Source organism: Eptatretus burgeri, chromosome 13, assembly GCF_056783735.1.
Source record: "Eptatretus burgeri isolate ZD-2024b chromosome 13, Ebu_testis_v1, whole genome shotgun sequence".
Lineage (NCBI taxonomy): Eukaryota > Metazoa > Chordata > Myxini > Myxiniformes > Myxinidae > Eptatretus > Eptatretus burgeri.
In genome coordinates, this window is record NC_140973.1 from 78,742,797 (window position 1) to 78,757,562 (window position 14,766).

Genomic DNA, 14,766 nt, shown 5'->3' on the forward strand with positions numbered 1-14,766 from the left:
CGGACGAAAGCTTTGTATGTGGTCAGGAGCTCAGGTGGGCCGAGGAAGGACTTTGCACGATGGAGGATTCCTAGTCGACGACTGGCTTTGGAGGCCAGGTTGGAAATGTGGCTTTCCCAGGAAAGATCATTGCAGATCGTGAGACCCAGAAGCTTGAAAGAAAGGACTTCTTCCAGAGGATTGTTGAGAAAGTGGATGCGGGGGTTTTCCAAACAGTGCTTTCGGAGAGACATCGTGAGAGTGTGAGATTTATCCGGATTGAAAGACATGTTCCACGTGTTGGGCCAGTTTATGATTTTATCCAGATCTGCAGTGAGAGAAGAAGCTGCTGCTTGCCGGTCTGAAGGATGACAGATGGTATGGCAGAGGGTGGAGTCATCAGCAAAGAGATACAGAGCATTTCCCAGAGAGTCGGAGAGATCATTGATGCAAACCACAAAAAGAACAGGGCCCAGAACGTTGCCTTGAGGAACTCCAACCTGGACAGGAAAAGGGGATGAAAGAACTCCATTTAGGGCCACATGTTGACTGTAACAGGAGAGGAAGTCTGTGAGCCATGAGTGGAGATGGCCTTGGATACCATAGGAAGAGAGTTTGGTGAGCAGGGCAGGGTGTCAGACCGTGTCAAAAGCACGCGATATGTCCAGGGATATGGATCTGATTTAATGTCTGGCATTGAGGACCTCCATCCATTGTTGGGAGAGCAGAAGCAACATATCCAGGGTAGAGTGACCTGGTCTGAAACCAAATTGATGATCGGAAATCAAGCCAATGAAGAAGAGGAAGGATTTAATGTCTGAAGCGATGATGGATTCCATAACCTTGCTGATGATTGGGAGAAGGCTGATTGATCTGTAGTTGCAGGGATCTGTTTTAGCACCTTTTTGTGCAGGGCAGTAATGTTTGAAGGCCTCCATCCATTTTTGGGAGAGTGGGAGCAGCATGTCCAAGGCAGAGTGACCTGATCTGAATCCAAAGATTCACAAGGAATCAAAGCAAAGAAAACATCAAATGATGGTTGTCTTGCTTTCTGGAACCCGTCAGCTGTCTTCCCCATCCCTTGTATCTTTCCAATTATTATTTTGACACTTTTTCATCGAATAGATGGTGTTTGTCTATTTTGAAGCCATGAACTGTTAAATTGAGTTCCCTTTGCGATTGCTGTAATCCAATAATATACCAGGTATTTCCTGGAAGTCTTCATCAAAGTTGCTTTAGCCACAACTTGTTGATAGTGCACACATCTTGGACAAAATGCCCGCTGGCATTTCCACTTCCGCCCCAAATTTACTTGCCTGATGCTTTGTGTATTTGAAAGTTGTAGATAAAGTGGGGTGGCAATGCATTGTGGGATGGAAGACTGCCTCCTGTCAGGATCACCGTACAGAAAGTATGACCAAGTTTTGATAGTTTTTACTTATTTATCACATCAATTTTACAATATCAAGGCCTTAAATGGCTTGTCACCACGTTATTAGCAGTTGCATGGGGTGTTTAAAACTGTGTCGCACGTGTCTTTGAGAGCTCTTCTACACGTAGAATGTGGCCCTGGATAATGGAAGAAAGCCTTTTGTAACAGCCCTTTTAGTGGGGCAACTTAGCATAACAATTGTGCATTTTGTGAGGAAAGCACCAAATTTGGCACACGAGTAGCCTAACATATTATGAACAGATTTGGATATTGGGCCATCTCAAATTCAGCCGCTGATGGCTGTGGCAGCCATTTTCTAAAATGGCTCCTAGCGGTTACTATAATTTCACTCTAACATTGGTTTGAACATTTTATTTATTAAAAGCTGAATTAAGAAAAACATAACCTGCAGCCACCTCAAGTTTATTGATATCCGCCATTTTGCAAGATGGCTGCTAATTATTTGTTGTACCGGACGACTATCTCACTCATAGAAATTGGTTGTTGAGAATGGTGGCAAACGAATCAAGGGCTGTGTCTGATTGATATGAATACCAACATCGCTTATGTAAAGTCAGTGGTTGTTGAGCATGGTTGCAAACGAATCATGGGCTGCGTCTCATTCATATGAATACCGACATCTCACTCATAGAAATTGATCGAGAGATGTCTAATTTAAATGTTCTGAATCAGTGACAGTCTGCTCTGTTAATATTTACTCAATTTTGTGAGCACTCTCCCTCACACACACACAAAGCTGTGCATTCAAGTGTGGCCTTTTTGCACTCACAACGTTTCAGACAGCTCTTCTTGCACTTGCACGATACTAGCTCATAGCAGGTGTGGGCTGCTTTGGGTAGCTTCATCCAGTGTGGCTCGTACACCCCCTCGTCATTCTTGACCCAGCCCCAGCTGGATGGAGGAGGCAGCTCTGGCATTGGTAGTAGTGTTTGACCCCACACATGGCCTCCTTGGTAGGCCGCCCTCTTCACATGCTCCTCCAGAGCTGCCTTGGTTGGCGGGATCAGCTGCACGTTGTTCTTCTTCGCGAAGAGTTTCTTCCGGGCCTTGTCAATGTCGTTGCACGTGCTGGTTCTGTCATAGAGAAATATGACGAACCTCTCGATGGTGTGCATGACATTGTCTGGAATGCCACTTTGCAGAGGATAGCTTCAGCAGTGCGTCTGTAAGTTCTGGCAGAACAGTCCAGATTGTCCAAGCAGTCTTCTTACCATGTCCAGCAAAGCGAGATACAGTGTCACACCCAGTTAGAGCATGAAACATTGGGAGTGCTTGTGCCTTCTCTGGTCCTAGGCCAGCTGCTATTTCGTGGGCAGCCAGGTACCGAAAACTCTTCCCAGTGCCAAATGCTAGCCACAGTTCATCTTCTGGTTGCAGTCCCTGGGCCACTGACACATCCAACACCACAACATCGGTGTCAACTGTCTTGATCAGTATCTTGTGGTGACCATGGTTGGCTGCATGGGATGCATGCAACAACATTCGACTGTCAGCTTCTTCGTGGCTGCATGGGGTGAGCAAGGCCAGGTCTAGCAGCGGTGGCTTGCTCAAGACTGCCTCTCCATCAGTGATAACCAGCTGCTTGTCATCCTGGTCAAGCCACCTGAAGATAGCTTCTGATAGGAACTTGAACAGCTCGGTCTTGTTGGTGTCCACTCGGAGGAAGTTCTGCCAGTTTCCAGGTATAATTGCTGCTCCGACCACGCGTCTATGCACTCCTTTTCCACGCTTTGATCTTGCACTGCCTTTCAGTGAATCTGCAACGTAGCAGTCCCAGACCAGGTCCAGGCGTGACACAGTCTGAAGCTTTGTTGACAGGTACGGTATGAAGACATCCTGGGCATAGTCATAAAAGTTCTTGGCTACCGCAGGCTTCAGCATCTGGATAATGACTGCCCCATCAAGAACTAGGCTGGTGGTATCAGGAGCATCTGATTAGGCATTGGAGAACTCTTCAAAGCATTTGAGGAGATCACTCTTCGTACCTAGACGGAGACTTTCTCCATCAGAGAAAGCTGGAGGACACGCTTGATTCTCATGACGAAATAACTCTTCAAGGTTTCCATCCCTCGTCTGGCAACCAATGTAGAGCCATGAAAAAAGTGCCACGTCGTTCCTGAGAGAGGCCAGCTGCTGTTTCCCTTTGCTCACACTTCTCAGGGTGGAAGTGCTAAACACCTTCAGCTTGTTCCGACGAATTGCATCATCAATTGGCTTGGTCCTTTCCACCAGGCATTCTCTGGTGAAAGCCTGGAACTGCTGTTGGCCAATCCTCTTCACATTCCTGACATTCTCAACTGCAGCAGGACCTGCAATTTCCTTTGTGTCAAGGACAACCAGATCCATGCTCTCTTCCTCAAAGGGGTTGCCAAGCTCTTCTATGACGCTGACAAGGGCACGGACATCCTTGGTGAAAGAGGTTTGCACACTTGGTGTCTCGTCGTGATGACGTGTGTCCTCTCGCCTCCCCCAGTGTTGACGGCCTTCTTGGAACTCTTCTATGGCCCTGGCAACTTCTGGCCCAGCAATCATCCAACGCCGCAGGGCACTTGGGTTATCAGTGAGGCTGACTGCTTCACCATCTCCTTTGATGCATGCGTTGTTCTGTTCATGTGCCTGGTTGATTGGGATCGAAGAGAACACGTTCTTCATCTTCTGTACAGTGAATAAATTCTCTAGCTACATCTGGGTGCTTCATTGGGAGTGCAATCATGTCCCTCAGGTGAACAGGGACCCACCTGGCATAGTGTGTGTGGTCTAAGGCATGGAACCATGGGACCAGTTCCGTCACGGCATTAAGGTACATCGTGAATGAAGCCTGCCGCAGAGAATACACGTAGACCAGTACCAACATCTCTAGTTCCAGCACAGTTGCCCAATACTGAAAGTTGGGAATGTCTTCTCCTCTCTGGTGACACCATTCTTCGAACTCAGGCAGGTCTTCTGCATCATCAAAATACGTCATACAGTGGCGTTCATACGCACGGTGTTTCAGGATGTGCAGTGCCGCTGCAGTGATTTGTTGAGCTATTCTTGTGCAGGTGACGTCGGCAGCTCACAGGAAGGAGTCGGCTGTCCCTGGCGTTGCAATCTCAGCTTGCACCAAGGCTTGTACCCAGCCACTTCCTCGCAGCCAGTCGCCCAGCGTCTTCAGGGCGGCCATCTCGATGTGGAGCCCACCAAACATCACTACCATCTTTTCTTCACCATACTTCTCTGGCTACTTCCACTAAATCTGCTTTGGTGACGGCACATAGACAATTCACACCCATCATCTGAGTTACATGGTTTCATTCCCAATACGACCGAATTCATCCATATTCAGGTTACTTCGAGCCGATCTGCTGAGATGTGTTGTGATTGACTGTAAGAGTCAATAAAAACGCAGTTTCAGAAAACGGAAGGGTTACTTAACAAACTGACCAAAACGAATTAGCTTCGCCATGAAAATGGAAACTAGAATGGAAAACTACTTACAAATGGTTTGGCATTGCCGTCAATCGAACAAAGATAACCCGAAAACTAACGAGTTATCATGGTAAAGATATCTCGCCAACACGCTTGTACGAAGAGAGAACTTCCTCACTCAGTAGCAAACTGGAACTGGCGCCGTGAAGGCAGAACGGAAATACATGCAGAACCTCGTAACCCGGTAATCCGTGACTGAGATAATCCTATGACCAAACTGCACCCCGCAAACCAAACTCAACTTTATGAACTACGGTTAACAATGGGATATCATAGAGAACTCTTTGGGCACAGAACAAAATAACAATGAATCGAGTCAACAAGTGTAAGCTGGCAACTCAACCGTGCGCGATTCCGGGGTCAATATGCACGCACACCACTTCTACTACCATGTGCCAAGCCAATAGTGCTATGAATGTTTATCATTGGTTTTCATTCAGAATCTGTGTCTTAATAAGACTAATTAGTCCACTCTAACTTTTTTTTCTCAACCAAATCAAATTGTTACTTTCTTTGACCATTATTGGACCTTTATTAGTAAATAAACTTTCACTATCAACCTGCATTCCTCTCCAGTAAAGCAGATATGTGTCATAACAGTAACCACTGGCGGCCATTTTGAAAAATGGCTGCCACAGCCATCAGCGGCTGAATTTGAGATGGCCCAATATCCAAATCTGTTCATAATATGATAGGCGACTAGTCTGCCAAATTTGGTGCTTTCCTCACAAAATGCACAATTGTTATGTTATATTTAGCTAAGTTGCCCCACTATTTTGATTGTTTCCCAATAGTCCTATGGCAGGAAGAGGAGATCCCTCCACCATAGCTAGCCAAACATGGCACAGCAGTAATATAAAAAAACTCAATACCACTATTTCAACGAAGGTGCAAATCCCAAATGGAGACCTGACAAAATATTTAGACTAAACATGAACCTAAGACTTAACTGAAACTAAACTTGATGTGTTTGACTTTCTCGGGGTATATTGCTCCAAAAACAACTTTCTTCCTTTTGAACATCAAGTCCTTTTCAAATTACTAGGTCATTTTCTGAGGATTCTGTAGCAAATTGGTCAAGTTTAGGCCATGAGATTTCCATCCAATTCTCCTATTTAACTCATTTTGATTTTTTTTGTGATGAATATTATACAGTAATCCCCCGTTTCTCGTGGGGGGTTACGTTCCAAACCTCCCCGCGCTAAGTGAAAATTCGCGATGAATGGACGCCTCCCCAAAAAATCGACTCGTCTGGTCTGGTTGGTTTGGCAGTGATTGGGTTTGAGGTGCCGGAGATCGACTAGTCTGGTCTGGTTGGTTTGGCAGTGATTGGGTTTGAGGTGCCGGAGATCGACTAGTCTGGTCTGGTCGGTTTGGCAGTGATTGGGTTTGAGGTGCCGGAGATCGACTAGTCTGGTCTGGTTGGTTTGGCAGTGATTGGGTTTGAGGTGCCGGAGATCGACTAGTCTGGTCTGGTCGGTTTTGAGGTGCTGGGTATGAGCAGTGCTCGTCCAACGGCGGCAAACCTTTTTCCTTCCCGAAGCATATATCGAGCACCTTTACCTTAACCTTCTCCTGGAGTGTCCCAGGACCTTCCTCTGGCGCTTCGGTTCCTTGACAGAAGCCTTAGAAGGTGCAGGGCGTTTGGGCGGCATCGTGGGGCTTGGAGAAAAAAACGTAGAAAATATTCGAAGTTCACAAGCGAAATTTTGTCTCGTGCGTTGTGTGACTGGTCGAGCACCACGCGTTATAATTTATTGCTTAAATAATTTATATTTTATATATTATTGCCGCGATGTACCGGGGGAATCCGCAGAAAAAAATTAGTTACGTTCCAATGGAAAACCCGCGATGAACCGGGGGCGCGATAGGTGAACCGCGATGAAGCGGGGGTTGACTGTACTAGATTTGTAGAAAATAATATACCTTTGTCAAGCATTCCACTTACTGAGTCTTTTATAATATTGTTGCAGAAATGGCTTCAATGAGTTAATCATGCTGAGTGTAGTGTAGTGCAGTTATATACTTAATAAATGTAATAGCGTAAGTGTGATGTAATTAATTATGATAGAAGAAATGTCGCTGATATAATAGGTAGACATCGTCTCCCTCTCACAGTGTTTTTATCTAAAAGTTTCAAAAAAAGGGGCTCGAGTGAAGGTCGTGACACCAGTCGCGGGGCTGCGCACGAGCGGGCCGACGGGGGGTCGTGGGGCCGTGTGCGAGCGGGCCGACGAGGGCCCGCATGTCAGCGGGCCGACGGGGGGCCGCGCACGAGTGGGTCGACGGGGGGTCGCGGGGCCGCACGCGAGCGGGCCGACGGGTTGCGGGGCCGCGTGCGAGCGTGCCGACGGAGGGTCCTGGGGCCGCCAGCGAGCGAGTTGGCTGACAGAGGGTCACATGTAACTGACCTGACAGGATATCTCGGGGTGGCGGGAGAGTGACCCACGTGTCTGTCAATTTTTGATGTTTACCTTCCCCTTTTATTTTTTTTTAATATTTTTTTTTGCTGGCTCTCAGCTCATAATAAAAAGATTGTATTGTGTTTATAAATGGTCTATACTTGCTTTTGGATGGATTTTTTCCCTGTTTGAATGAATTAAGAAAATAAGCACCCAGTTACAAACCTTTTCTGAAATATCTTGATCATCAAAATTAATGACCTGTGCTGCCCCACCGCTGGGTACACCGGCCGTGTTTGTCAAGGACAGAAATGCAAGATTTGATCTCATTCCATCGCCCCATCATGCCCTTTCTCTACTGTTGCCACCGTCCCGCTTGCGGCCCTGGCTCCCTCTGTTCATGCCCTCTGTTTGTTTTAAATTGAGTCGTTTCACTTCTAGCACAGTGATGCATAGGCATACTTTTGGAATGGTAAACTCAACTGGTGAGTGACCCAAGTGTTGCAGGAGATTGACCCAAGCGAGAATCTCTGGGTGGAGGGAGAGTGACCCGAGCGAGGATCTCTGGATGGAGGGAGAGTGACCCGAGCGAGAATCTCTGGGTGGAGGGAGATTGACCCGAGCGAGGATCTCTGGATGGAGGGAGAGTGACCCGAGCGAGGATCTCTGGGTTGTGGGAGAGTGACCCGAGCGAGGATCTCTGGGTTGCGGGAGAGTGACCCGAGCGAGGATCTCTGGGTTGCGGGAGAGTGACCCGAGCGAGGATCTCTGGGTCGCGGGCAAATAAGGGGGTGGAGACTCGAGACACTATCTCGGGTGGGTGGAATTTTGTGGACACTTGCTGCGCTGGGTAGGTGTTTGACCAGGAGTTTTTTTTTCTCGGATGTGGCTGGAAATCTGAGGAAGTCTCTCGAGGATGCATGCGGTGCGGCTGGACGATGAAGCCCACATGGAGCTTTTTGAGGATACTGGGGGAGACCTGAGGGAGGCGCTCAAGGATGAAGTAGTTTGAGACCCGAGGTGGGCAGTCAGTGGAGAGGGGGAAACCTGAGCGAGGCACTCGAGGTGCTGGGAGGTGAGATTGGGGGATCAGAGGGAAACCCGAGGTCAGCACTCTTGGCCACGGGGCGGGAGACCCCCTCCTGTTTCCCATTTTCTCTTTCTACCATTGATCAATGCGGATCTACCCCGAATGCACTCGAGGGATGTTCGGACTCGTGCCGTTATGTTTCTCTTCAAAATAAGTCATGGTTGTTTTGTGATTTGATGTATCCGAGGATGGATAGATGACACCTAAGTTTGGGTGTATATTAATATTTGTGTACCAAAATATTCCTAATTGCCATTGAATCCACTGCCTGGAAGGGGTGGGCGTGCATCCCCATCTATCACAACCCCCCCCCTCTCCCTCTCCGACTCATTTGTGTTATCCTGATGCTAAATTGATAATAGTCTCATGGTAAGATGTCGTGCGTCACATCTACCCCTCAAATTGATATCTTCTTCATCATAATCGGCAAACCACCGGCCACAGAGACGCATCTTCGCTTGTCGTTCTTAGAGGAAGAGCATGTGTTCGCCTCCGTTGCATATCGTGAGTGGTTATGCAGCATTTGCTAGAATTTTTAATTGAGGTTGAATGAGAAGTGCTGTTGAACATGCAGTGCATATTTTGCAGTAACCTTTGATTTCCCGCCGGTTCCTCAGGTGAACGACCGTACCAGTGCAGCCAGTGTAACATGAGCTTTGTGCAAAAGTATCTGCTCCAAAGGCACGAGAGAATTCACAGCGGTAACTTTACCTTATATATATATTTTTTTCGATCCTCCAACGGTCTCCAAGCTTACAGCATGGCCATCCATCAACGCTCTATCTTAGCTGCCTAAATTGACGGATGTTTTATTTATTTATTTATTTTTTGGAGAACCTTCAATTCTGATTGATTCGAGGTAAATGTGCCATTTGCAAAGCGCTTGGTTCAAAATTCTATTTGCAAACGGGTACAATGGTTACTGCAAAAGCTAATGGCTGATTTGAACAGCCTTTTGCTGGCCCTGCTGTTTGCTTTGCTTTTTGTGTGTGCATGTGCATGTATGTACGTATGCATGTCCGTGTACACGTGTGTCTGCACGTACAGTTTTTATATCTAAGTTGAGGGGGTTTTTCTTGTTTGTTTTTTTTTAAATGATGAACATATTTTTTGATGTTTACCTTTCTTTTTTCATCTTTTTTTTGTTTGTTTGTTTTTTAATGGCTCTCTGCACTTGCTTTTAAATGGATTTTCTTTTTCCCTCTGTTTGAAGGAATAAAGAAAATAAGCACCCAGTTTGTTACAAACCTTTTATTCAATATCATGCTCATCAAAATGAATGACCCGTGCTGCCCCACCGCTTGGTACACCGATTTGATCTCGTTCCGTCGCCACATCATGCTCTTTATCTCCTGTTGCCTCCGTCCCGCTTGCGTCCCTGGCTCCCTCTGTTCGTGTTTTACGTTTGTTTTGAATTGAGTGATCTCACTTGTAGCACAGAGTTGCATAGACCTACTGTTGGAATGGTATTGTTCAGGGAAGTGCAACAGTTGAAGGAAAGGAAAGAATGTTCACACGGTGGGTGACATGGCACGATCCATTTTCATGTTCAGAGATTTCTAAAATTGTTTGACCAATCACGCCTCAACAAATTTCTCGGCTTTACTTTAATAAGATTTGAGTTATTCTTTTTATGTCAGTCTTTTAACTTCTCAGACCACATTCAAAGATATTTGAGGGTTTGGCCTTGCAACAAAAATTGAAGTGTTTGAATGCAAAATGGGATTGGTTACATTCGCTGGTGCATTGCCGTCATGCGTAAGAGTTACCTGTGATGGAAGATTACCATTCTCACCCACCTGGCTGTAAAATGCGTCGATGCTTCGATGAATTCCACAAACACGTCGATGCTGCGTTAGTGATAGGCGCGTGGATGACTAATATGAACGTTGATGAAAACACCGCCTACCATTTAATGCAGCATCTTCCCATTTTTAAAGATCGTTTGATTAGACTACATAAAGGATGTGGAGCTTTCATTAACTGTGTACCTTTCCTTCGAGTTAAGTCTCGCTATCTAAAATGAGTTCAACTTAAAATCAAAGGCCCTTGGACATTATACAATTGCTTTTTGGGTGTGAGCTGGGGTATGAACACTGGGTCACAGCAGTGAGTGACAAGCTCTCTAGCTGTCCTGAATCGGTCTCAACTGTACTTTTAATGGGCTTGTTTGTACTTTTGATTCCAATCCATGTTGAATGTTGACAATTGACAAAGTAAAATTGTACCCTCCCCCCTCCCCCCTCCCCTTCTCCCATACATCCTTCCATGGTGGGCTTTATCCTCAGGTGAGAAACCGTTCTCGTGTGATCAGTGCAACATGAGGTTCATACAGAAGTATCACCTGGACCGGCACAAGCGGACCCACAGTGGAGAGAAACCGTACAAGTGTGAATATTGCTTGCAGGTTTGACAGCGCGGCGGGTGGTGAGGTCGGTGTGACTGTTTGTTTGTTGTGCATTGAACTTCTCGTGAAGTGATCGATCTGTACTTTTGTTTTTACAACTGGCTGCCCTGGATTATGGTCTGAGTTCCTGCACAGGTGTAACTGACAATTTTGGCAAAGCTTGCATTTGTTTTGGGCAAAATAACTTTTGGAAACTTTGTCTCTGAATCCCTGCAGTCTGTGCCTGTACCATAACGATGACGATCGGAGACTCTCGGTTTGAGAATTTCCGATCGTACCGAGCCATTCCCAATTGAAGAAGGCTTTGCTGTGTTATTTTCATTGTTGCATTCGTATTTTGTTGTTGGTATGTGGGAATTGGGAAGAAAAAGGGAGTGCGACCCATACACGTGATGAGGAACCGGAAAAGGGTGACCTGAGCATAATCTTTTGGTTTGCAACATAAACACAACTTTTGGGGTTGCAACCTAAATTACCAACATTATTGCTCATATTGGTAGTTGAAGTTTTTGGATTTTTCATAAATTAAAAAAAATCTTAATTACGTGGTGCATCATGAACTATGATGCCACTGCGTTGTGCTATTTATTTCATTGATAGTGTTGTTTGCAACAGTTTATTTTTCTTTTCTAGCTTTGTAATGGTGAGTTAAATAATTATGAAATCATTATTTTTTTGGTTACATTTAACATGTATCCTTTTTGTTGCCACCTCTTCATCGTGATTCCTTGCCCAGTGCTTTGCGCGATCTGACAGGCTCCTGAAACACCGGCGGATGTGCCACGGTACTGGTGGGGGTCTGACTGGAACTGAGGATAAGAAGGTCGGGGTTTCCATGAATGCCAGTGCTGGCGGAATGGCGCCGCCAAAGAAAAAGAAGAAGAGGCTAACTAAGGCGCAGCAGGCGGCAGCCGCTGCTGCGGCGGCTGTGGCGACGAGTATGCTCGTACAAGGATTTGATTTCAAGACTGAGTTGGTGGCTCGCGATAAGCAACCGGGAAAGAGTGACCTGAGCTTGGATGGAGTGCCCAAGCACTTGCCCCTGGAAAAGGTTGTCCCAGATGGCTTCACGGTGGATCTATCGCAGCTCGCCGTCCAGTCGACCGAGCACCACCTGTTGGAGGCCCAGGGCAAAAAACGGATAGATGGCGATGCACGTGGAGATGTGCGCAAAAAAGCCAACAAGGCAAAGGATGGCAGTGGCTCTTTAAAACCCATTGCCCTTCCTGTGCTGAAGGCAGAAACAAACAAATTTGGTTTTGGGTTAATGGACAAAAGGACTTTGATGGAGGGCTCCAGTGGTGCCGGAGATGTGGACCTACTCGGCGGGGTGGACAGTGGAAGCAATGGTGGAGGGGGGGGGAAAGTTTCACACAGCTATGATGATGCCACGCAGTTCCTGAAGAAGAAGCGTTATATCCAGGGAGCCAGTTCCAACACTCATCGAGACTTTTCCTTGGGTCTTGGTCACCAAGGAGGAGTCATGGATGGTGTCACAGGTATGTGCATTGTGCGAATGAAAATGTTACATTCTTGAACGATGGGTGGAAAGGCAGAGGGGATTAGTGTAGACGTCGTTCTATGGTGCCCTTGAAAGATTCGCTGAAAATCGACCTCCTGCCAGAAAAGGACAATTTTGTAAAACTGACTTCTTCCTTTATTGAGTTTAAAACACTGACTTTGGCTACAACCATTACACATTCTCTTAATGGTAACGTTCCGATTTTTTAAACTATGTTGAGTCATTCCGTGGATTTGTCATCTTATCGAACCTCATTGATCCATGCTCATCGTTTCATCTGATTGTCTTACCATGCGGTGAAAACGCCGAGTCGGCTTCTGGGATTTGAATAATAAACTGGGCAATGTGACCAAGGTCTTTTTCTATGCGTAGGATTGTAGCTCTTCATTTTCCACTTTTGGTAGTTTTTTCTGTTTGATTGATTTCATTTTCGTACCGATCTTGCCTGTCGACAGGAATGGCGTTTGTTGTGCCGAGCCCAGGAGACCTTGTAATGGGTATGAATGGGTTAAAATGAAGGTTATTGTGACACGTGTTTACTGTGTGGTTATTCAGATTTGGCAGCAGTGAATCAACTCGAATGTAAGTCGTTTCTCTACCCCAGTGCCTGTTTGGGGGTGAAATAATGTTTGTAGGGGGTAGCCCTCCCCAGTAGTACAAGATGCTTGCACCATAACAGAGCTCACCCTGGTAGTACTGATAGGGTGGCAATTGTTATTCCTAATGATGATGTTTTGGAATTTGTTTTGTACTCGCCAGTTGATGTTTGCATGCATCTATCAAACTGTTCTGGGAGAATCTTCTTCATGGTTTGCCTGCTCCCCTTTTTTCATTGATAACCCTTACTGAGAACCATTACTGAAAAAGATTTCCAGGGTCATCTATTTTTTACATATGCAAAAATGGGAGACTTTGACTTCTCCCCTACTTCTTACTCCCCCCCCCCCCACCCAAACCTTCCTCCCATTTTCCCTACACATCCCCTCCAAACCCTTCCCTCCCCCACGCCCCATCCTTTTCATACTCGCTCAGCGACCCTTCCTTCCTTCTTCCCCTCTCTTGCCTTTCTCAGTTTCTCCTCCTGTGTATGTAATAAATACGTGGCTTAGAAACCAATTTTTGGTGGGGAATGGGATTTGATTATCCTTCATATTTTTCACATCTTTATCTGCTTTCCCCTCTTTCACAAACAAAACCATTTCCTGGTTGTTCTCTTGCTTGACCTTATGTGCAGGTTCGGTAGGTGCACTGCTGGATGCCTCGCAAGCAATGGGACTTGACTTGAAAGGTCTGCAGGACAAAAATGGCAGCAGCATCCCAGATGAAGTATTACAAACACTGCTTGATCACTATGCCAGCAAAGGTGAGCCGAGCATCGGGCAGCACGCTCACGGGCAGGCCTACAACATGGCAGATGGCGGACCCGGCTCGGCTGGAACTCGGGTGGACGCGACGCCTCAAACTCCCACTACGCCGTCGTCCACCACCACCGTCATCTCCCCAAAGGCGCTGGCTTCCTCTTCCACGACGTCTCGTGGGACAGTCACTAGGGTGCCAGCATCTCCTTGTCCGGCGGTCGGGGTCGCAGAGAAATCTAGCATTCTTCAGGAGTACTCCAAATACCTCCAGCAAACCTTGGAGCGCACGTGTCAGCAGCAACAGCAAGAGGCTGTGGTGTTCGCTGCAAGTGCCCAATCTGCACTGAGATTCGGACAAGATGCGTCACGCGTCACACCCACGGTGCCTCCTCCCCCAGCACCCACCTCGACGGCCCGCCTGTCGACTGGGCAACCGCTCTTCCAGTTGGCAGGCGAACGAGCCTTCGGAGCACTTGCCATGCAACCTAACTTCCTGCCAGCCGTTAGTGTCGATACATCTTCACTGCAGGTTTACCACTCACTTATGTTTGATTTATCTCTCTTCTTTGATTGACTTATTTTTTTCTCTTTGTACATTGCTGTCACTTTTTTTTTCTCTTACAAATGGGCAGCACTGCTGAACAGAATCTAAATAATGATTATGATCAATTATTACGGCTCTGAATTTTTGAAATGTGTAAAAAAACATCATTGCTGTAAAACATTACCTGGCTATTTATTTTGAAGATGGCTGATTGTTGGGTTCAGGCAGGGTGAAAGGAAGGGGTTTGAAAGATTGTACATGTATTCCAAGCAGAACACAGACATTACTACTGTCCCGCAGACATCGGTGCCAGCATACTTTCACATTAATTGCAGGACTCATTATCATTTATGACTATGTTTTCCCAAACAGGGGTGTTGGCCAATGTCTTGGTCAATTGTATATTGAATGACAAACGAGTAAGATGGCAGTGAGGACGGACAACAGGTAGACAAAATAGTAGCCGGGAGGGGAAAGGGGGGGGCTGTCAGGAACTATAGGGTATCTCTGTAAAGATTTGTTTTGAAAGTTTATTTGGTGGAG

General features: G+C 46.4%; 1 protein-coding gene and 1 pseudogene across 9 annotated transcripts in view; one reads left to right on the top strand and one right to left on the bottom strand.

The window, feature by feature from the left end:
* The window catches only part of LOC147014873 (zinc finger protein 148-like), a 74,514-nt gene that overhangs the window by 52,139 nt on the left and 7,609 nt on the right, over positions 1-14,766 (top strand). For 7 of the 9 annotated variants that reach the window (XM_085853281.1, XM_085853286.1, XM_085853282.1 and 4 more), the window contains 5 exons: positions 9,010-9,093; positions 10,681-10,799; positions 11,536-12,298; positions 12,877-12,903; positions 13,556-14,208. In XM_085853281.1, coding sequence (XP_085709407.1) covers positions 9,010-9,093; positions 10,681-10,799; positions 11,536-12,298; positions 12,877-12,903; positions 13,556-14,208 — 1,646 coding nt within the window. The remainder of the gene's footprint in view (positions 1-9,009; positions 9,094-10,680; positions 10,800-11,535; positions 12,299-12,876; positions 12,904-13,555; positions 14,209-14,766) is intronic. The other 2 variants (XM_085853285.1, XM_085853287.1) reach the window with 2 other exon arrangements.
* On the bottom strand, positions 2,510-7,632 carry LOC147014875 (uncharacterized; annotated as a pseudogene).